This window comes from Micropterus salmoides, unplaced genomic scaffold, assembly GCF_014851395.1.
Source record: "Micropterus salmoides isolate LMB-PRFRI ecotype aquatic unplaced genomic scaffold, ASM1485139v1 Ms_hic_scaffold_2, whole genome shotgun sequence".
Lineage (NCBI taxonomy): Eukaryota > Metazoa > Chordata > Actinopteri > Centrarchiformes > Centrarchidae > Micropterus > Micropterus salmoides.
In genome coordinates, this window is record NW_024041150.1 from 6351818 (window position 1) to 6375281 (window position 23464).

Here is a 23464-nt window from a genome sequence, read left to right on the forward strand (position 1 = left end):
TCACATGTCTGAGCAGCACGACGCCCACCGGGAGAACCATCACCCTGGACCTGGATCTGGACCAAACACCCAAAACAAGCCGAGCGTTGAAGGCAGTTCCTTTGAAGTCCACTGGATACTGAGCCTAATTAAAATGATCACACAGACGACTGCTGGAATTTAATTACTGTACTTTAGTAAAACTTTGAGGTACTTTACCTGACAAATATCCTAAATATAGGCCATAAAACGCTGGTGCGTACGGGCTGACTGTTCTGAGGGAAATGTTGTAATTTTTACTCCACTACATTTATTTGTCAGCTTTAGTTATTGGTTACTTTAAAACAAAATATGATTCATATTCAACAACAATCAACTGATAAATTATGATGGAACTTTATTATGAAGCTGCCCAGCTGTGAGCTCCACTTTTACCAGCTGCTACTCAATAAATACACCGTAAACTGAATTGACCCTGCCTATATTTGGGACAGACCTTTAATTCCTTTTGCACAAAACTGAAATCGACTACTTTTAAACAGTTTATTTAATAGACAGGCGGCTTATGCACTTTTATTTGGAAGGCAGCAACGTAACGAAAATAAAAACACGGTGCAGGATGAGAGGTTTTATACATCCAACCGTGGAGACCTGCACTTATTTGTCAACATGTGTTCCCACACCAGGCCAGGCTATTTGGGACTCTGCTATTAATTGAAGTTTCACGGTTTATATAAATGCATCAATAACTCATCATCACTTGACATCAGTAATATATGTATATATTAATCTACATAATGAATACTTTTACTTTGATGGTAATACTTAACATTTTGAATGCAGGACTTTTACTTGTAACAGAGTATTCCTACACCATTGTATTACATCTTTTGCTTACGTAGAGGATCGGAGTCCTTGTTCCACCGCTGCTTTGTGTAAACCGGGTGACATGAATAAATAATTCAGAAACCAGCTGAGCTCCGTTTGTCTCTGCAGAGGAAAGCAGGTCAGATTCACACTCAGCTGCAAACAGCTGTTTTTATTTTACCCTCAGCTCCGTCTTTTCTACACTTAAACATCTGAGTGAATGTGAACTTCTGATCTGGAGCTTGACTGTGAAAACACAGAGGTTGGGGGGGGGGGGGGTCACCTACCTGTACTAAGTCTTGCATGATAAATTCAGGATAATGAACATTTCCACAACTGATTCTGTTCAACAAATGAAATGATCTGTGTCCGTACTGAATGGGGTTTAACCTGTACATGAGCAGGACCAACCAGAAGTTATTCAAGTGTGAATTTGAAGTTACTACATTTATTAGAAAACTAGTGATTGTTTTATTAAAAAGGTTCCTATATTTATAGTTTATTAGAAAAAAGACATGGACACATTTTACTCTGGTGATACTCGTACTGGTAAAAAGTACATTATCTGTACCGGCTACGCGTTTCAACCCCACACGACACTTTCTGCAGATGATAAAATTAAACGAGAGAAGTTATACACCTTTAAGGGCTGGAAGGTTTTTAATTTGTGTTGAGTTTCATTGCAAGCAGCTTAAGAAGGATTATAGAAAACAGCAGAAGCAACTGGACATAATGAGTGAGTGAAAACAGATTAGTTAAAGAGAGAAAGTGCTATGAGCAGACTGACAGGACTGACATCATACTGAGCTCATGAGGTGCAGGTGGACCAAGTGTTCAGGAGCAGATCAGAAAACAGGACTCCTACCAACATTTCTAATGTTCTAATAAAACAGTGCAGACTTGGCTCTACGTAAAATAATCTGAACGTTCACAGGTTATAATTTGTTTGATTTCATTTATTTCAGCAACCATGTTTTTTTCCCTCCTGTCCAGGAAACAAGACGATGGAGGGAGTGGTGACCGGCGTGAACACAGGTAACCAAACACACAACAAACGAACAAACAGTTTCACTGTCACAGACATTCCTTTGTTTAGTTTCTTTATTTGTTGGAATGATAATCCTGAACAAACAAATCCAATGTAAAGGAGATTAAGTGATGCTGAACAGCATTTTATGTCTTCTTCCTGTTTCCTGACGTCCAGTTGCCCAGAAGACCAACGAACAGGCCAACATCGTTGCAGACACCGCGGTTACCGGGGCCAACGAGGTTGCCCAGGCAACAGTGGAAGGGGTGGAGAATGCAGCGGTGGCGAGCGGATTCGTCAGCACGGTGAGAGACGTCACATCACGTGACCCCAGTCAAATAATCTATTACGGTGTTCTAACATATTTAAATATAAGTTATTATAGTTTGTTTCTTTTTAAGTAACACAAACAAAAGATTCAATTCAATGTTCACATTGTTCTGGCATTACAGAGGCGGTTGTTGCAGGTATTTAACAAGAACGTCTAAAAGACATTTTATTTCATGTAGTTATTCACATTTACATTTTTCTGTTTGTTCATAAAACATTGTCAAATTTTCATTTTTCAACTTTGCTCATTAACAAAATACTTTGATTTAATTTAATTTAACTTATTAAGTTTTACAAAAACATGCCTGGCTGATAAATATATGCAGCATAAAAGACAAAGTATGAATTACATTTCCCTCTGTCACTATTTAAACAGTCCTCCTGTTGTTAATATGTTAATCTGTGTTGTGTTGGTAACATTCATTTTTTTGTCTTTACTCACAAATGTCTGGTGACTGGCTGGGAACAGGAGGAGGCGGGACCAAAGGCTGAGGAGGTGCCTGATTGGTCGGGGGAGGTTGAGTGATTGCATGGCATGAGGCTCTTTGCCTGATGTGACTTTCTGGCTTTTCAGGACTCACAGCTTCATAAATCCGCTGCTCGTCAGAGGAAGTGAACTGGATTCAGAGCGGCTCAGTACATGTTGCATATCAGGGAAACTGCATGCAAAAGTACTCTGTTACAAAAATATATTAAAAGTATCAAAAGTAAAAGTACTTATCAGGATGCAGAAAGGCTCCTGTCGCTGTGATGCAACAGGATCATATATTATCCAATTCATTATTTCTAGTTTAAACCTTTTTCTGACATTTTTTAATGTCTTTAATTACTTGGCAGATAAATGTAGTGGAGTACAATGTAACTGAAACTTAACTTAGTTACTTCCCACTGCTGTTTTCTGTTCTTCTTTTGGCTTCATTATTAGAAATGTTTTGAGTTAAACATAATGAGTTGGACTATAATCACCTTCACTTATTATAACAGGCTCACTTTGTGTGTTTTCAGCTGTCTCATAATTTGTTTTACATTTTTAATGTCACTTAGGCTGCAGAAATCGTTATTCAAGTATGTTAAAATACTGAATGATAAAATACCTGTGTTCCATTTGATTTTAAATTGTAGCCAAAACCCCAACATATCCAGAAGAAATAACTTTAATCAATCAATAACCAGGCCACAAGGGGCTAAATAAATAAAGGAAGCTGTGAAAAGCTGCACTTAGTAATTGTACCTTCAAATCTCAAACACTGGCCTTCTCCTGTTGGCTGGTCCCTGGTGCCAGGTCTTCACCTCATCATGTCTCTTGCTCTGTAAAGACTACTACTCTTTAATAGTAGTATTTTTATTAGTAGTACTTATAGTGATAGTAGTATTGTAGCAGTAATAACAGTAACTATAGTACGAACAGAGCAGCAAACAGACAGATTAACAGATATTTCATCAGGAATCCAACATGGCTGCTAATGTCTGAGTGACGATCATAAAACTAACAAAGCACGAAGAAGAATGATGCATGGCAGAAAAAATACACGTGACGCTTTTCTGTACTAACAGCCGCACCCTTTATTAATAGAAAGGTTACCTTGGCTATTTCTTTACAGTTTATAATTACGTGTCTTCTTTCTTAGTTTATTTAATGAATTGTTGTCCTGAAAAGTCTAGGAATCAAGGAAACAACTCTGGGAAAAAAGGAAACAAGGAATCAAGTCTAGGTAACAAGGAATCAAGTCTAGGAAACAAGGAAACAACTCTGGGAAAAAAGGAAACAAGGAATCAAGTCTAGGTAACAAGGAATCAAGTCTAGGAAACAAGGAGACAGCCCTAGCAAACAAGGAATCAACTCTAGGAAACAAGGAATCAAATCTAGGAAACAAGGTGACAGCTCTGGGAAACAGGGAAACAACTGTAGGAAACAAGGAATCAAGTCTAGGAAACAGGGAAACAGCTCTAGGAAACAGGGAAACAACTATAGGAAACAAGGAATCAAGTCTAGGAAACAAGGTGACAGCTCAAGGAAACAGGGAAACAAATCTAGGAAACAAGGAATCAAGTCTAGATAACAAGGAATCAAGTCTAGGAAACAAGGTGACAGCTCTGGGAAACAGGGAAACAAATCTAGGAAACAAGGAATCAAGTCTAGATAACAAGGAATCAAGTCTAGGAAACAAGGTGACAGCTCTGGGAAACAAGGAATCAAGTCTAGGAAACAAGGAATCAAGTCTAGGAAACAAGGAATCAAGTCTAGGTTACGGGGAAAATAAAGAACAAGTTGAAAATAAGCAGTAAACTTTTTGGGATGTAGAAATGTTTCCTGTTGCAGGATTGAGTGGCACCAACATGAACGCTGCACTTTCAACATAAACAACAACTAACTGTCTCTTTCAGCTTCGCTCATCTTTGGCTTCATCTCACTTTTCCCAACAGAAAGATTTCTGCACGGGGGGGCAGCTCTCCTCTGTTTTTACTCTGCTGTAGTACCATCGTATCCTAATGAAGTTACTCTTCTCCCAAAGCAAAGGATCGTTAAAAGATTAAATCAGATGAGACTGGTTAGACTGGTTAATGTGACCGCACACAGCCTTTTAAAACTGGCTGCTTTGTTTGAGCTTCCGTCCCACAGACCTTTGTGATAGTCGATGTTTTGATTTGCCAGAGCAGGTAAATCGCAGGTGTAGCTGATAACATTAAGAACTGCTTCATTCTGTTTAAGCCAAAGGACAAAGCAGAAGAAGCTGAAACCTACAAAGCAACATAAACTCTGCAAGAACGCCAACCGTCACCAAAACAAACGCGGACGCCAACCAGCAGCTGGTTCACATGCAGCTGAAACTGGACCACCTAAATGGAGCGCAGCCATTATTCCTGTAACTAATGACACAGGTCTACTTGTTGGGGGAGAAATGTATCTTTGTGAATGAATGGATTTGTATGGATGTGAAGATTGATGGCCGCCATGTGACCTCTGCTCTGTCTCTCCTGCAGGCCGACCTCCCAAAAACAAAAGCAGGAGAACAGACTGAAGAGGCTGCACAGTAGGTGAGAAAGCCTCAGAAAACATTTTGGACATTTGGTACAGTGGCTTTTATCAAATAGGAGGAAATAGTGAATCTGTTGAAGATGTTACCCCCAGAATGTAGGTGGGACTCTTTGCAACGCTATGTGAAACTGCCGTGACATCATCTTCAACGCGACACAAACACAGGATCTCTGGCTGCACCCAAACAGAGTAACGTCAGCACTTCATCATTTTAAATCTGGGTGAAGTGAATAAAAAAGTCCTGACTGATGGTAGCGTGGCTTGATAAGAATGTGCAGGATGTCCCGTGTCGTGCAAGTGACGAGATGATGAATCCATTTAACCGTCTTAGACTGCTATGAAATCTATTGGTTATGAATACAGCCCTTTTTTTAAATGGCCGGAGATTTATCTAAATATCAAACCACGAATAGTAATAGTATCCGAAAGTATAAGTGTCTCTTTAAATTATGAAAATGTCACAATTTCTCTGTTCATTGCTTTTAATCTAATTAAATTGTCTTCTCTTTTATTTTGTTTTCTTTTTCTCTCTCGCAGTCACTTCCTGTTTCGTCCCGTCCAATGAGAGAAGAGGAACCATCACATTTTTAGCCGTCACTAAACCCTTTGACCTCTGACCCTCCCTAACCCCACAATATTCTTCAGCTGCTGTGTGTAACTAAACCTCATTAACCAATAGAAGCCCTCCTCCTGTTGCCATGGTTGCATGGTCTCTGCATCACACTCATCGTACACACTGATGTCAGTTTTTAACGCTCAGATGAGATGAATTTAATCAGGTTGTGGACTCTCAGCTTATTGGTCGGTGTGGGATGACATCACCCAGGCCGAGTGTTCATATTTGATGCTGCAAGTGTCCTACAAGCCCCGCCCCCGCCCTGACCACGCCCCCTGACAGACATATCTGAAGCCTTTTAAATGCATGTTGCTTTACTGACTTACTGACTTAAAATACTAGAAAACCCACTAAACTAAAATTAAACACACACACACACACACACACACACACACACACTTCTGTCTGTCGCTTCAGAGCTTCTTTTACAAAACAACAGAAGTGAATAAACACGAGTTTGAAATCCACCTGCACATCTTTGTTTCTTCTTCACAGTTTCACTGTTACATTGAAAAAGAATATTATAACAATAGATCAGAATCAACACAAGTGATAATTAATGTCAAACCACCAAATTATATTTAACTTTAATATTTAAGTGCCTCCTGAAGGATAATAATTCAGTCAGGCTTTAGACCTGCTGTGCTGCAGTCTTTGTAGATCCTGTCTGAAGCTTTTGGTTCTGTTCATCACAACATTTTGTTAACTCAGCTGCTTTCTGTGAGTTCTGATGGTTGATGCTTCTGCTTACAGCTGGTTTAAATGCCGTCTCTCTGCTGGAGTTCAGACTGTTGATGATTGTTTCAAATTTAGTCCCAAAATGGTTGATAAAGGTGTCCCTCAAGGATCAATATTAGGGCCCCTGCTTTTACTCTGAGCATAAAAATCATGCATAAATCTTGGAAGAGTCTTCTCCAGAGCGCACTCTGCTTTTAAAAACCTCCAGATGTCCCCATTTAATTTACAGTTTATTCTGAACTCCAAAAAACTAAATGTGTAAATTTCACAAGTGTGAACCATTAAAGTCTCCTATCCTACACATGCTCTACATGGAAATCTAACGGATGCAGAACACCATTATCAATAATTTAGTGAGACAGCAGATTGTCCTACAATATTCATGTCGAACATCTTGCTCCAAATGTACATTCTGAGTTGGATTCTGAAACAGAGCTGGTTCCTGCTTTGAAAGAGAAAAATCATTGTGCACGCCACCGTTTGAAACCGTCAGAAAATGTCGACAGGGTGGTGTTGTCTCAGACTGAACTTACCGGAAATGACAATTATACATTTGACCGCTTCTTCTTCTTCTTTTTCAATGTTAACTTGTAACTGGATCATGAACGCCAACATTTGACCACGACTGTCACCCACCAAAATATCTGCCAGCTCATTTACTTTAATTCAGTTTTATTAAAATGAACATACTCTTACTTTTACAATCACAGCCGCTGCAGCTTCCTCGGTCCCTTCACGTCCACTTCGGAACCAAGATGGTTCATTTGTCAGCGTGAACACACTTATACGCGCAAAAAGCAAGTGTGAGTTTGGAAGGGCACAATTTACGACACATGAACGCTGTCTGCTCCTCCTGACGCCATCTATTTAAAACATGGACGCTGTCTTCATTCATCAGACTCATCTCTGAGTTATATGTAAGGGTCAGGCTTATGTGTAGGGGAGCAGATGTTAGCTCAGAGTTTTAAAACATATACTGTGAACATTTTTAAACCATGTTCTTAGATATTCGAAGCTGCAACAATCAATTTTTAGCACTAGAGGGCAGAAAAACTCCAAAAGCTGCTTTCATGTTGATTTGTTCACTTCAGCACAACGTGTCTGAAATTACAGACATATTTCCTAAATCAAACTCCTGCAGAAACCTTTTGTGATATAAGAGCAGACATGTCTGCAGGTCAGATGAACTCACAATGGGCGGTTTCTGTCTGCACCTGGCTGCAGAAACTGGGTCAGTCTGATTTATTTCCACCTTCATCACATTCCACCGCTCAGATTTCTGTCTGTCACACAGACAAAGCTCAGCAAGATGCAAAAGAAGATATTCTCACATTAAGAGGAGGAAAGTATTGAATGAAAGACCAACTTTAAGAAAAACAAGAATATCATAATAAACAATGAAAAAGTTACATTTTTAATTTTATTTAGCAGCGAGAAACAAGCTTTGTTTTAAATAAAGACCTAAATGATAAATAATAATAAGTTTGTCCTGTTCAGAGACATTTCCAGATGTCGTTACTGTCGTGAATATCACGTGTCTGTACTTCTATACTTGTGAGCAGTGATGGAGTAAGAACTGTACTGCGTTCTTCACTTCTTTTGTGAATCTCCCAAAGAGGTTTAAACCCCTGAAGTTAAAACTGAATGATCAAGCAGCCCCGCCGTGTGTGACGGACAAATAAAACTCTCACATCTTAATGTATTACTACTATATTTACTACTGCTGCTGCTGTTGTTCCTGAATGTTTGCAAGATGCAGGATTTACTGTTTGCTATTTACCAAACATTTCATTAAATACTTCTTTGTATAAATCTGCTGCTGCTTTAGTTTAAACTTACAGTCACTGTCCCTTTAAGGCAAACAAATGCACATGATTGCGTGTGAGTAAACTGGTTCAGGGTTATTAATAACTTTCAGTGCTGATTATGTTTCGTAGTTGTGGCTTGGATGTGTCGGTTCATTTCTCCTCCCTGCAGGATCTCCCAGACAGACGAGTGTGTGACTGATGGAACTTTTTAAAAACGACCTTGAACACTTCACAAACCTGTTTCTCTGACAGCAGCTCAGCTATTTCTCTCTGCTGTTTTGCCTTTATTATCGAGCTCTGTGGGAGAACAGACGAGTGTTACCGTGTCGTAAACATGACTGACAGCTGTCAGCTAAACAGATAATAACTGCCTCCAGCTCCTGTGTTTCCAGGCGGTGCCAGAAGTACTCTGACTGTTCTACTTCAGTAAGACTACTTAAAACACAGAGTAGAAACACTCTGTAACAATTAAAAGTAACAGTAAGTTAGTAGTCCTGCTTGTAAAAGCACAAATGCATCAATATGTACTTAAAGATCATTATGTAGAATGTCTCATTTCAGAATATCAAAAAATAATTTGATGAGATTTATAATTATTGAAGCATTGTTGTGTTCTTAACAAATCATCTAGTTAATCTAAAATGAATCTGGATTATTTAAAGAGTCATATGTTTACTGCTGTTGCTGAAGAATCAGTGTGCTGAGGACGCTTAAGACGGCTTAGATCATCGATGATTCAAACTAAGCTGAATACTGCGGCCACGTGTCACGAGCACCAGGAGAAACTGGACAGACTAGACCTTGAAGGAATATGCGTCTTTTATCTGTGTGAACAAAGAGCACAAAAGGATCCTTTGTCTGAAGAATGGCGAATCAAAACAGCTGTCAACGCCTGGAGAAAATGAGAGCAGAGCAAACGCTGCACACTTGAGTTTACTTGTGAACATGTAAATAAAAACAAGACTTTGCTAAACCTTGGACACAGTATCTGAACTTGTCTTTACATGACAATGCACAGATTTATGTGTGTGGTTCATGGTCCTACTTTTTCTGTCACCACAGACAGTCAAACAGGAAAAGGTAAAAAAGACAAAAAAGTAATACAATATACTGACAGACATTATGGTAATAAATAAATAAATAAAACGTGCTTCCCACGTGTTTTTTAATATTTGTGAATGGCAGGAAATTAGTTTTCAAATTTTTATTGTTTCTGCGCTGATTTGATCTGAGGAAGACCATGTGATGTGATCAAAAGCTCCAGACCAGCTCCTGATCTGATCCCCGTGATCAGATTGTTTCTGTCAGTTGCTGTAAACTGTAAACTCCCAGCATCCACTGCTCCTGTGTGAGAGACGGTCTCTGTGGAGGAACCTTTTTCGGGTATTTGCATTTTGGAACATCAAACAAATGTTTTCATGTCAGACCAGGTCTCGTTGGCACGGAGACACAACACAGACACGTGTTCCATACCTGCTGGGTGAGGCCCGTCACATCCATTAAACACACACACGTTTGATTGTACACCTGGCCCGGAGCAACACCTGTACTCCAACAGACACCTGATCCTCCTCGCCGGCAGCATCAACAGAAACAACCTGCGTTGTCATGAAGCAGGAGGACAGGTCTGACTGCAGAGACCACTCTGACAGCAACATGTAGCGCAGTCAACTTCAAAACTTCAAAACTCAAAGAAAAGAAATGACTGGATACATTAAACCAGTCCAAGAGTACAAAGAGCTGCAACAGTCGATCTGAACGGTCCCAGAGGAACAATCTTTTGCTCAGAATGGTCTTTTCTTTATCTCTTGAGAAAACACTAAGATCTCAATAGTAAATCTTTTTGAGGTCACTCAAATCGGAACTGTTGAAAAGGATGAGACGAAGAGAGACTGAGGTTTTGAGACTTGGGTAAGACAAACCCAGCTCCTGCTGTTCAAACAACACTGCCGCTGCGCCATCCAGCTAAAATTAATAATGAAGCACTGATTGTCTTTAAATAGAGTAAAATTTTCTTTTACTTAAAAAAGGAGAAACACCATATCCACAATTAAAGTCCTCAAAATTCTACTCAAGGAATAGTATCAAAAGTAAAAGTGCTCATTCTGTAAGACAGATACATGTTGTATCTCAGTTCTTGTCATTTCAAAGTGCATTATTTTCAATGTCTAAATTTATTTTATTTTTCTCACTAACTTGTAACAGATAACTAACAATAAATACAATAAGGATTTGAAATGAAGGCGAGTAAAAGTACAAGCCTCCATAAAAAGAAAATACTCAACCTCAACATTTGACGTAAGTAAAGTACTTGAGTAAAATAACCCCTAAGTGGTCTTGGAGCTTTTTTTCTGATCTACATTCTGGACTGAAATTACACTTAGTTAAGATCAGTTAGAGATCTTTTGTTTTGATTTGATATGGTTGTTTCTCCTGAGATGAATTTGAGAAGTGGGAGAAAAGGCCTTTGGTCTCAGCTTGGTATTAAAAGCAGCTCATTTGTGTCTCGGAGAAACTATGAGATCTCATCTTGGATCTTGCTTTCTTACTGTGTTTATTGTTATGACCCCAGGCCCACTCCTCCTATGTGGAAACCTACTTGGCAACAACAAACGAAGTGAATGTGGCTGGTTGCAGGAGGAGACGTGGGCGATGCTTCCCACCTCTGCTGCCCCCGATGTCCTGAGGGTATCCCTGATTCATTGGAATGAATCATCCTAAATATCCCAATTATCAACATGCCTTCATGTGAACATGTTGTGTTAGGTCACGCAGCCTTTTTAAAATTCTTCTGAAGGGAGGAAACCATATAAGGAAGACACACCCGAACACGTGACTGTGCAGCCACACCTGATTCCTCAACAAGGCGAGACCAGAGAGGCGTCACCCGCAGGGAGGAGGACACCTGCTATAAGAGTAAACCTCCTCCATCCTCGAGCACAGTCCTGACTCATCACACCGACATCATGGCGAACCTCCTCAACAGCGCGCTGGGAAACAAGGGCATCGCAAAAGTGGCCGGGCAGAAAGCTGGTGAGTCTCACTTGGAAAACATCTTGGAGGTCAGAGACTGAGATTTAAAGATGCACAAGTTGTTACACTTTGTTTGTGGAGGAAGTCAGGTGATTGTTTTAAACCTGCAGACGTTTGGTTCAAATTTTAGAAAAAAGGAACCAAAGAGATCAATTAACCTGAATTTGGAGGGAAACATGTCTAAAATGTATTTAATTATATATTTGGTGTGTTTGGCAGCATCACACAGCTTAAATACAGTGAGGGAACAGGCTAATACACAATCTACAGAATGGACATGGATGTTTATTAGTCAGAGTGGAGAAATTTTATTTAAATTAGGTTTCAGAAAGGTAGCGTTTTAAAATGAAATGCAATCCCATCTTTAGTTTGAGCTGCCATTTTGTGATTGTCATGTTTTTTAGGCTGAAACAACTCAGAAGTTTAACATTCAAATTCTGTTTTTAAAAATGTTTTAAAATACATCTGTCTCCTTTCGGCCTTTAAAGCCTGTGAGCGACATGTAAACAAAAGATTTGACTCAAATGAAGTTTCACTTTTCCTGAGACAGACACACGGAGGGCTCTGTCTATTTGCTGCAGTCACCTCCAGCATTTCTTTTAATCTCCTGCGAGAAGCAGAGTCAGGTGATATAAGCCTCGGGTGAATTACTTCATCTGGCTTCAAATATCTGCTCATAATCCCCACCCGTCTGCTGCTCCAGGCTGGTTAAATCTAACGCAAATCCAGTTTTTACTAGAAATACAACCTGAAGCCAAACTGCTCTGCACTCTTTCCGTGTGGAAATATAAACTTTAAATATAGTGCAGCTGTTGTGCAGATGGAAATATTTGAATCTTTAAGCCTCAGAGTGACTGACAACCGACAGCTTAGCAACCCTGTTAGCAGAGCCACTGTCAGCTTCTGCATGTGGAGAATAAACCCACAAAAATCACTTGGGAATCTACAACACTTACATACAAATGTTTCCTGGCTCAACCACTTCTTTTTGTAGTCTTACTTAAATCTGAGTACCATTTAAATAAACACCTGGAACCTCATTAGAAACCAGACACATCAGCGTCGCCGCGACTTTAATCATGTTAACTTCATTAACAGCAGGAGCTTCTAAATCAAAACCGTCCAGTTTAAACATTTCCAGATGACTTCTTAGAAGTATTTATGCACGCTGTGTTAAACCAGATACTTTATGTGCATATTTACTGACTTTTTTACCCCACGGAGTAACAGCACCGCCCACCAAAATACAAACCTGGTGGAGTTCCAATCATCTTTCCCAACGCTGCCACCTTGAGTTTGTAACAGTATCAGCAGCAGCCTTCCTTTAACCTGCAACACAACAGTGCACGTTTCAACATTTAACTCTTTATTGACCCTTAAAATATTATTTGAACATAAGTGCAAAATAACATTTAAACTGTTTATAATGATATTAAATGTAAGTGAAAATTATACGTTTTATAAATGTACAGTTGCAGTATGTTTATACCTGTTTTATACAGTGCATGGTTTACATATATGTGCAGTATGTAAGAGACTTCACTTTGTCTAGTTGTGCGTTGTGGACATTTTTAAAAGATCTTCCTGTTGTGAAAATAATTCATGTGAAATCAAACAAGGTTTTCAAGAGAAACATCTGGTGTCTCCAGCCGGGTTAGCTCGGTACAAAGAAGTGTGAATAAATGATTTGAATTAAAGGAGAATAGCAGCACCGACGTGTAGCTGACATGCTTTTAAACTATCTGTTGAAATTTACTGATGATACTGCGGTTCTAAGCCTTCTGCAGAAGGATATATTAAGTGGTGTGACACTAACTATCTAATTTTAAACATAAAAACACAGGACATGGTCTTCGACCTGAGGCAGGTTACCGACCATGAGGCTGTGGTCATTAGAAACCAGGAAGTAACTCAGGTGTCCTCATCCAAATCTTTAGGCGTCCACATGGACAGCCTGTGTGACCAACTGCAGCAGATCAGATCATGATTTGAGAGCGTCATCAGATATGGAACTACTGCATGGTTCAACGACGGAACAGTTCAGCTGTAAAACGTGCACAAAACAGCCATGAACATTATAGAGACAGGCTGGGTAAATTACTTCAGACTAGGGCTTCAAGTTCAAGTTCAAATTTATTTATAAAGCAAATTTAAAAACAAGCCCTAGTTGATGAAAATGCTTTCCAGGTTCAGAATACACAACAAATACAGACGACAAAACAGGAGAAAAGCCAGTGATGTCAGTACTCAACTCTGTTTTAAGGCTAATGAATATAGATTGGTCTTTGGCAAGGATTTGAAAATAGCTGGGCAATATGCCCCAAAGTTTCTACACAATAAAATATTAGGCCATTCAATATCAATAATATCAGGATAAATGTCAAATCATTATTTCTTTTAGGTTTAAAGTCTGATTTTTGCTCCTGAGTGAAAGTTAATTGTGGTTTTAAACTTTTCTTTCTGGTCGGAACAAACACTTGATGCCGAACAGTGAATCACTTCACAAATCTGAGACATTCAAAACTATTATGACAAAATCTGTTCAATCTGTTCCTTTTCCTCAACAAAATAAATACCTTAATAGAAAAATTAAGTGCTAATCCTTTTGTGATTCAAATGAATTAAATCAAACCTTTTTTTATGTTTATTTGTTTTATTTTATTGAGGAAATTTATACTGCGATATTTATCATTGTTGTTTTATTGCCCAGCCCTACTGCAGACTACCAACATCCCTGAATACAAAACCCGGCCAACAGGAAGAAGACTGCGTGTACCAATACAAAACCACCTAAGTCACCTGAAGTGATCATTTGAGCCAGCCTCCATTAAGCCGCTGAATAATGTGCAATAAACATACTAGCACCTTAGCTTTAATCCATGGCCCCATGTTGTCACAATATCCCTTCCTACCACACCAAGTCAGTGCTTCTCAGGTTCGTGTTGATGATGAGCAACGATGCACTGTTCCCAAACCAAATTTCCGTTGGGGACAATAAAGTTTAACCTAACCTGACCTCACGAGGACCTGACGGCTGTTTGTTCTGCAGGTGAAGTAGTCGAGGGAGCGGTGAAGAAGGCTTTGGGTGGAGCTGAAGGTAAGAAGGAGGGAGCAGCAGCTGATGCAGGAAAGAAAGATGACAACAAGGCAGGATTCGATGCAGGAGACGTGCTCTCATTGGTTGGTGTTGGTGACAAGAAGGAAGGCGAAGGTGAGTCCTTCAAACCGACTTAAGGCCTCACAAACATTTCACTGCAATTGCTGTTCAGCCCAATGGAGCTGCCACGGTTAGTGAGTTTGGGGAGTCCAAACATGGAGGAGGCTGTTAGCTTCTCAGACTTTGTTGCACCATTTGCTTCTATTTATTTTTCAAACAAGCTAACAAGGTTTTAAACTGACTCGTTATTTCCCCTTTTGAGTAACTTTTGTTTGTTATTGATGATGTACAATAATCAACAAAATGCCAGGGGAGTAAACAGAACAGTAAGAGAAAACCCAGGCTCTGCTGTTGTGACTGACTGTTGTTAGCAGTTAGCTTAGCAACTAACGCAGTGAGAGGTTGTACTCAGGTACAGCATCGTCATGCAAGCGTGCTAACAGTGCCAACGCTAACATGATGATATCAAGTATAATGTTTGCCATGTTCACAAAAAGCGTAAGCACCAAGTACAGGTGAAGCTGATGAGAAAGTCATTAGTTCTTCAGCAACCAAAGTTCAAATGTGACGATGGCGCTAGATGAAAAGTCAGTACAGAACATACTGATACATACATGTACGTTCAGGGGTTAGCTAGTAACGGAAAGAAGGACATAACAATTAGGAATTTAAAACTGAGTTTATTCTGTATGTCAACAACATATTCTGGTATTATGGGGTACAGAATGACCTACTGAGTAAACAAACAAAGCTAATGTTAGCTCACTTTGCACAAGCTCAAGTGTCAGAAACCAAAACTTTCTTTCTTTTTCCTTACAAATTCACCATTTGTAAGGAAAAAGAAAGAAGTTTTGACAACAATTTGCTGAGACCAAAGGCCAGAGTTTGCAGCTGTGAACCTGATCTGTTCTTCTGTGTACATTTGCCCAAAGGGTTAAGGAAGTGCTGGAAAATAAAAAAAAAATTTTCACTTAGGGGTGTGCTCACTGTTGTTGCCAGCGGTTTAGACATCATTCTGTGTGATGTGTTATTTTGTGGGGACAGCACATTTACACTGTTATACAAGCTGTACACTCACTACTTTACACTGGAGCAAAGTGTCATTTCTTCAGTGTCGTCACATGAAAAGATATAATAAAATATTTACATAAATGTGAGGGGTGTACTCACTTCTGTGAGATACTGTAGGCGTTTTGTGGATTGTTTTTAAAAATCTCTGTCTTGGTCACTTTTCTCAGGCTGGATGTGAAGAAGAGCCTTGGAGGACTCTTTAACTAGAAACCCTGAGGACCTCCAGCTTCAATCCACGAGCCTCCATGTGCTGCCAGAATGATTAAAGAATAATTTACCTGTTTAGAAACATGCACAAGCTCATAACTAAATGTTTGATTAAACGTAAATAACAGAATTACTGGCTTTATGGTTGGCCCAATAAACATGTTTCTGTATTCTTCACTGGCTTTACACCACGAGAGAGCTGACAAGCTTTAATCAGTAAAAATGTTTTATCTGTACTGATGACATCTGGTAGATCAGTTATGAAAATGTTAAACTGGATTTTTGTGAAAATGCGGTTCTTAAACAATGTTAACAAATCTCTGATGCCACCTGGAGTCGACCAGCATTTCAGAAATTAAATTAATTAAAACACTAGTGCAAATTGTGTCTCCTGTATTTTGGTGCTGATAGTAATTAAATATGAACTGTCTGATGTTGCGTTTTGCTTCTTTCACTGCATATTCAGCAGAAACTCCAGGTTTTAATTTGATCAATTAGTAGGCAATAAACTGTACATTTAAAAACACAATACTCTTTTAGAGATGCAGGTGATTTCAGTTAATGTCAGTGATGTCAATACAACATGTTAATAAATTAAACTATTAAATCATACAAATATCAAAAGTCTTAACTGTGTAAACTGTGCAGCTTATCAAGTCATTACTTTAAGCTTTTAGCAGTTTATCTTCCTAAAATGCAGTTTGCTAGTTTCCAAAGTGTCCCCTGCAGAAAGCCGAGGTATTTAAAGAAACAGTCTGACAGTTTGGGAAATCATCATTTGGTCAGAAAGTGCAGGATGCCTCCCTGGTAACAGCAGGTTGGGCTTTATGTTCATATAGACAACAGATATTTTATTTCCATGTGTTGAAGCCATCACAGTGAACCAGAGCAAGTTGACCAAAACATTTCCCAGCAGCCACTTCTCCACAGCAGAGTCCAAACAGTGCTTCCTGTTCTCTACAGTTAGGTGTCTTATTGGAAATGGTCTCAGTAGATGACAGGATCTGTCTCGTCTCTATCCTTTCTATTGGCCTCCATTTCTCCTCCTGTTTCCTCCCCTTTCTCTCTCTCCCTCTTTCTCTGCCTACATGAAGCTGACTGTGGAAATGTTGTCATCATTCATACTGATGGACTGCTGATATCATTGCTGTCCATTCTGCAGCAACACACAGAGGCCAAAAGCTTGTCTATGAACCCTTTCCTCATGAAGACATACAGGAACAAGTCTGCAAGAGGACTCAACTTAACAAAGATGAAAGACAGACCTAAGTGGATAAGGTCATTTTTTGATCCCAGGAACAAGCGCTCTTGACTGAATACTTCCAGGTACCAAATGATGGTGGGCAGGAACATCGTATAAATAAGCAGCAACAGAACCAAAACTCCCACAATTCTACGTTTTTCATCAGAGGGGACCGAGATGGAAGCAGACAGGGCTTTGAGGGTCCCAACCAGGGAGAATATTAACATTGGGAAGGGAAGGAGGAAGAGGATGGGGTAGATTATTGCTGGGACCAGATAAACGAAAAAGAAAAGGACAACACAAAAAGGAGGAAGGACCCAGACCAGGACACAGACCACCACAGAACTCTTGATGGTTCGTCTGAAGCGGTACCACAGCGGTGGGCGATGACCAAATACCTGTAATACAAGATGGACACAAAGTCTTTGAGGAGCTTCAGAGTTATAAACTAATATAATGTTCAGACACAGAAGGAGCTCCACACATACTGGATAGACAGACAGATACCTTTCCAGGGAGATGCAGACCATGAAGTAAACACTGGTAAACAGACTAAAGACGTAAATACAAAAGGACATGACAGATATAATCTCATCCTCAGGTGGTGCCACTTCAACGATCATGCAGCAGAGCTGAAGCAGGTCGGTAATGAGAAGGTTGATGACGTAGATGGGAGCAACATGATCACTTCTCACCTGCAGGAAAACATTGGTAAAAGTCAACAAGCAGTTGGAAACATGTTGTGAAGTCCACCTCCTCCCAAATCTGTCATCTTGCTCTGCCCAGCAGCTGCAGTCAGAGCCATTTCTGACTTTTTCATCCAACAGTAATCTCAGATGTGACACACTGGCCAATCACTGCAGTACAGTTAAATTGAATAAATGCAGGCTTACATTTAACTAGAAACAGTTATTATAAATGTTTCTTGCTCTGCATGAGTGGAACAAAGACAATGTTGCTAAAGCGAGATTTAAAAAAGAAAATCATGGATGCAAGCTAACTTCCTCTAGCTCAAAAAAGAGCAAAAATCTGAAATCATCATCATCCACTCAAAATCCCTCATCAGTCCTTTCAAAACTTCTCCCTCTGCATCGATGGTTCGACTGTGATGTGTTCATCATAGGGCGTGCCCGTGGCGAGACGTCCAGGAAGTTGTTTTAACGTCAGTGTACAGTACAGGCTCAAATCTGCCAATCTCCAACGGGAGTTTGTTCTAGAGTGAATGAGAACAGTCCCACCTGAACACATCCATGTGTCAATCTTCACATAAAGTCATAGTGCCACCTAGTGGCAACACTAAGTGTCAAGATTTGCCCTGTCATGTACTTCTCCAACCAGGTTGGCCAAACCCACCTCAAAACTGTTGAAGAGCCTCAAGACATTTATGATGAAACTTTTTTCTAAACGGCGTCTCGGTGGCGTGGCGTTGAATTTTGATGCTTTGCCTCAAGGCAGGAAGTTGTTGTAACTTCACTGTGCTCATATCTGTACCAAATATTAGATGTTTCATAAGGGTCCCACCCTGAACAGGCCAATATTCACTCAAACTCATAGCACTATCCCTTCAATGAAGCAGCCCCTGCACCCTGTTTCGCCTAGATGCAAGAAACCTTTGTTACACATGTATCATACCAAGACACAGACAAAAGCCTCTTGGAGCTATACCCTAAACCCAACAGGAAGTCCACCATTTTGATATGAATGTTCAATTCCAGCCCATTTGTGGCTGTTTACAGTTTCCATACTTAAATGAACTCCTCCTACAGAATCTGATCAACTTCAAATTTTGGCAGTTTAATCTATATAAAAGGTCAATGAAAGTTGTTCTATCTGTGAGTTTTCATAAAAGATGTGTCCGTAGCGCAGCGTTGAATATTGATGATTTGCCATGAAACAGGAAGTTATTAATAATTTCAGTGTACGTGCTCACATCTGAACCAACTTTACATGTTTGATAAGAGTCCCGCCCTGAACACATCTATTGGCCAGTATTCCATTATAAACATAGCCCCACCTACTGGCAACAGGAAGTAAGCTTTGTGTGACAATTATCACGTGATTTACATGAAAGAATTTCACAATTTCCTCAAAAAAAATAAACAAATACTGCTGCACAAACTGCTCTGACTGTTTGATGTTTGTCTTGAGCTGCAACTAAATGGTGCCATTAACCTCAACAGTTTAAGAGAAGGCTGGATGGAGCCACACATGGAAATTGCATCTGTTTAGGGTCCAATCAGCTTCATGGACAGACACACGACATAGACAGGAAATAAATAACTCTCAGTCAGAATGTACATACCATAGAATAAAGAGCATAGATGGCCACCAGGGTCAAAGGAAGGCCGACAACAATGGTAACGCATGTCACCACATATATGACATCAGGCTCATTATATAGGTACTCATGGATGCTCTTTTGGTAGTTGCAGGTGATGTTGCTGTAGTTAAAGCTTTGGTCCGGTAAAGTGCTGTTACTGTAGAGACCTTCCATTCTTCATAGTGAAACCTGTTTGAGAGATCAGGTTATTAAAGGGAGCAGGTTTTTAATATCTACCTAACATTGTTCAGTGACATCACTAAAGCTGTGAGGGTCACACAAATCAAGCACAGTTAGTTCAGGCAGGCAACATTTACATTTACATTTACTCATTTGGCAGACGCTTTTATCCAAAGCGACTTACATTTGAGGAACAACATACAAGCATCAACAGAGCATCAGCTACAGCACGAGATCTACAACTGACAATACATATTAATAAAAGCAGCAATAAATACTAGTAAGAGCTGATAGCACATATCATAAAGAGTTAACAAAAAGTGCAATCAATACAAGATAATTGTAAGGGGATAGAAGAAGAAGAGCACAGGAAGTGCGTGTTAGATGTTGGGAGTTAGAGGTGTTATAAAGTCAAGCTCAGCTCACAATTTCAGCACAATAGCTGATAGCAGCCATCTTAATCCAGCCACATCAACTGACAGCTCAGCTGATTCCTCTCTTAGCATTCATTGGCTAATTCCATACAAGACACTTCATTAAAGCTGCTTTAGCCCGCCTGCCTGCTCATGGCCTGCTGCAACCCCAAGCTCCGCCTCTCCAGCGGTATCTGATCAATCATGTATTTGGTAAAAATGGCTGCTCTGTTCTGTACCTGGGGGGCTTCGCTGCTGCTCTCTGCCTTGGGGTTTCCATGTATGGCCATGGATGGTCAGGATGGGCAGGGAGGTGCTCTCCAAGCTAAAACGTATAATATAATTGACTTGAAATGATGTTTCTTACATCTTCAATACCTTCCCTGGCCACAGAGGAATGTGCTACATTACAGAGGAAGTCTACCAAATTGCCAGTAGCATGAATTATAGATTTCAATAACAATTAGGCTACATTTTGTGTTCTCAGGTGGATTCTCTGCACTCCCTAAAGTGGCTTTAGAAATGAACTGGGACAATGCTGCAATATTTCCTGACAACATGAGAGACCAATATGTCATTATTTTTTAAATGGATTAATTGCTTTTTGATGTACAGTATTCTTTAATGTCAATGTCAATTTTATTTCTATAGCACATTTAAAACACCAACAGTTGACCAAAGTGCTGAACAGGGTCAGTGTCAAATACATAAATAACAAGTATAAAAATTACTAAATCACTAATCACCAAAGTGAAACAAACACTCTAAAACATCAGAAAACAGGTTAACGAAGGTTAAACGCTACTGCAAATAGGTGTGTCTTAAGCAGCGATTTAGACTTATTTTTAAGCTTTGATTTTGGGACATCCCGGAGCAGCTGATTTGTTGACCTCAGTGTTTGTACTGGAGAATGGTGGCATAAGAGATCAGCTAGATAAGGTGGCGCCAGAACATTTAAGGCCTTAAAAACAAGCAATAAAATCTTAAAATCTATCCTATAACGGACAGCAATTAAGGAGCATGTGTTACTTTTCCATGTGTATGTAATTTATTTGGCATTGGTGGCATAAAGGTTGTGGTTGTTAGGTTTCATAATTGTATAATCCTTCCAAATAAAAGTCCCAGTTCACTGGACCAAGTATATAGTGTACTGTTCATTAATGAAACTTAAAATTTTTCCTGGGATCACTCATCTGCTCAGAGCTTAGGAGAGAAAAAAATTAGAATTGTTAATACATTGTGTTACAGTTTTGCTTACAGTGTGCATTAAAATGATCACTTTCAAGTTTCTAGATTTCCAAGCGCGTTTCCTCAGAATCTCTTTTATCTTTTATATCTAGGTCCAAGACAGTTTGTAAAACACATATAAATTAACACAGCAGGAACGGTGCACCTGTGGAAGTCCTTAAGGTAATACGTACTACATTGTCACACTGGCTTTCAGACCGTACAGCGTCAGGTTCCTGTTACAAATTGTAGAGCTTTCCAGCAGGTATAACTTTTGATTTACATATATATATATGAATATAAATATATATAATATTTTTATTGATGAGTCAAAGGCATTTGAAAGAATTTATCATGAGCGTTTGTTTGTAAAACTGCTAGATAGAGGTGCCCCTAAATTTTTAGTGAGAATTTTAGTGTTTTGGTATGCCCATCAAACGTTTTTGGTTAAATGGGACAATGTTTTATCTGCTCCCTTCCATGTGAGTAATGGAGTGCGACAAGGAGGAATTATGTCTCCTATTTTATTTAATGTTTATATGGATGAATTATCAGACCAGCTAAATAGGTTAAAAATTGGTTGTTTTGTGGGCAACGCTGTTGTTAATCATTATGTATGCAGACGACCTAGTCCTGCTATGTCCATATAGTGCTGGGCTGCAGCAGATGATGAATGTATGCTCTCAGTATGGCCTTGATTATGACATAAAGTATAACGCTAAGAAAAGTCACATAATGATAGTTAGAAGCGATGAGGGCAGGAATTCAACGACCTTTTATTTGTCAGATAGCCCTCTTGCTGTGTGTGAGGAAGTTAAATATTTAGGTCATGTCATATCTAATGACTGGACGGATGACAAAGACCTATACCGTCAGCGCTGTAAAATTTATTCTCAAGCTAATGTGCTTATAAGGTTTAGAACCTACATTAAACCACTATATACTGCTCATTTGTGGTCTAACTATAAGAAAAAGAGTATGCAGAGGATTAAGGTAGCATATAATGATGCATAATGAGGCTGCTGCTTTGTGTCACTAGGTGGCATAGTGCTAGTCATTTGTTTGTGTCTACTAGATTAGATTAGATCTTAAGACAACTCATGTTTAGTTTATGTGTCGCCTGGACAAGTCAGAGAATCAGATAATTGACGCCTTAGTCAGTCCTCTGAAAAGATGCTATAGATTAGGATTAGGTTTAGGATTACACGAATCCTTCTCTAAAACACAAATTTAATAGTTAGGGATGCACTGGGACCGAAATTCAGCCCGGGACTTTGAGATGGAGAGGCCTTTTACATGAGCACCCTTTTTCCAGTTATTTAACACTAATAGCTAGGGGTGTGACGAGACACTTAGCTCAGGAGAGGTTCACAAGATCCAGAGGAGATTTTTACACTGTCTTTAAGAAATCTTAAAGGCTGAATTATTGAAAATGTAACACATTAAACACCTGGACTTTAGTAGCTCCTGTGTTTCAGCAGGTTTTCTGCTCATGTTCAAAACGTTCTGCACATTCTGAATCTCTCCCACATCTCTGTGTCCTCTGACATGTTCAGAAAAAGGCAGAATATTACCAGACTAACGTCATCACTTAATAAGAATTCGTATAGTTTTAAAAGTCTACCTGCCCTACACTCTGCTGTGCATTACATTATTGCCTTATTGCTCCGCTGGTGGTTTCCCCTTCAAATCGACTGACACAGTTTGGGACTGCATGTTACGATGTGAAACTGAAACTAACTGAAAAATCCACATGTTCACTTCGGCAGCTCTGGACTGTACTGACTCTGGTGTTGACCATTCACCCTGGTACATCTGTATGTAATGCAGTTGACAAAACCCCAGTACTCCTTCACTGCACTTTATGAATTGGATTGGTGGCACAGCAGAGCACAGGACAATTAAGAGATTAATTTAACTTGGTGAACTTATGTTCATGTAGGTGGTTCTGCAGAAATACAACAGAAATAAATAATAAAGTTTAGGTCATTCACAATACAGAATGCCTATTCTGTACATGGGTCTCAAAGTATTCTTAACAGAACAAAGTAGGTAATTTAACTAAGGTAAATAACTATTTAAAGGTTATACCTTTACAAGTAAACAAACACCAGTAATATTAAGAACACTAGTCATCACCATAAGCGGTAAGATGAGATTCAGATCAGAAAACACAGGAAAAGAGCACCATCATATTACCGTCCAAATACT

At 39.4% G+C, this 23464-nt stretch overlaps 2 protein-coding genes across 2 annotated transcripts; one reads left to right on the forward strand and one right to left on the reverse strand.

Moving 5' to 3' along the window:
• Positions 1-1839: 1839 nt before the first annotated feature.
• On the forward strand, positions 1840-6323 carry LOC119911414 (synuclein-like; the record flags this gene model as incomplete). The annotated part of the gene is given in 5 exon segments (XM_038730308.1): positions 1840-1881; positions 2051-2178; positions 2673-2699; positions 5186-5239; positions 5778-6323. Coding segments are annotated over 4 exon segments (251 nt in total), but the record flags the coding sequence as incomplete, so codon positions are not given.
• Positions 6324-17372: 11049 nt separating this feature from the next.
• On the reverse strand, positions 17373-20352 carry LOC119911273 (G-protein coupled receptor 4-like). The gene is made up of 4 exons (XM_038730083.1): positions 20266-20352; positions 19416-19622; positions 17621-17808; positions 17373-17511 (listed from the first exon to the last, which is right to left on the reverse strand). The coding sequence occupies exons 2-4, from the start codon at positions 19605-19607 to the stop codon at positions 17373-17375; spliced, it is 519 nt and encodes a 172-aa protein (XP_038586011.1). The 5' UTR covers positions 19608-19622; positions 20266-20352.
• Positions 20353-23464: the final 3112 nt, after the last annotated feature.

Excerpts from the sequence above, each read along its gene's own strand:
- LOC119911273 (XM_038730083.1), bottom strand. The coding sequence starts at position 19,607 with ATGGAAGGTCTCTACAGTAACAGCACTTTACCGGACCAAAGCTTTAAC. Across the intron at positions 17,809-19,415 it reads TCTATGCTCTTTATTCTATG|GTGAGAAGTGATCATGTTGC; the intron begins GTATGTACATTC and ends GTTTTCCTGCAG. Across the intron at positions 17,512-17,620 it reads GTCTGCATCTCCCTGGAAAG|GTATTTGGTCATCGCCCACC; the intron begins GTATCTGTCTGT and ends CTTGTATTACAG.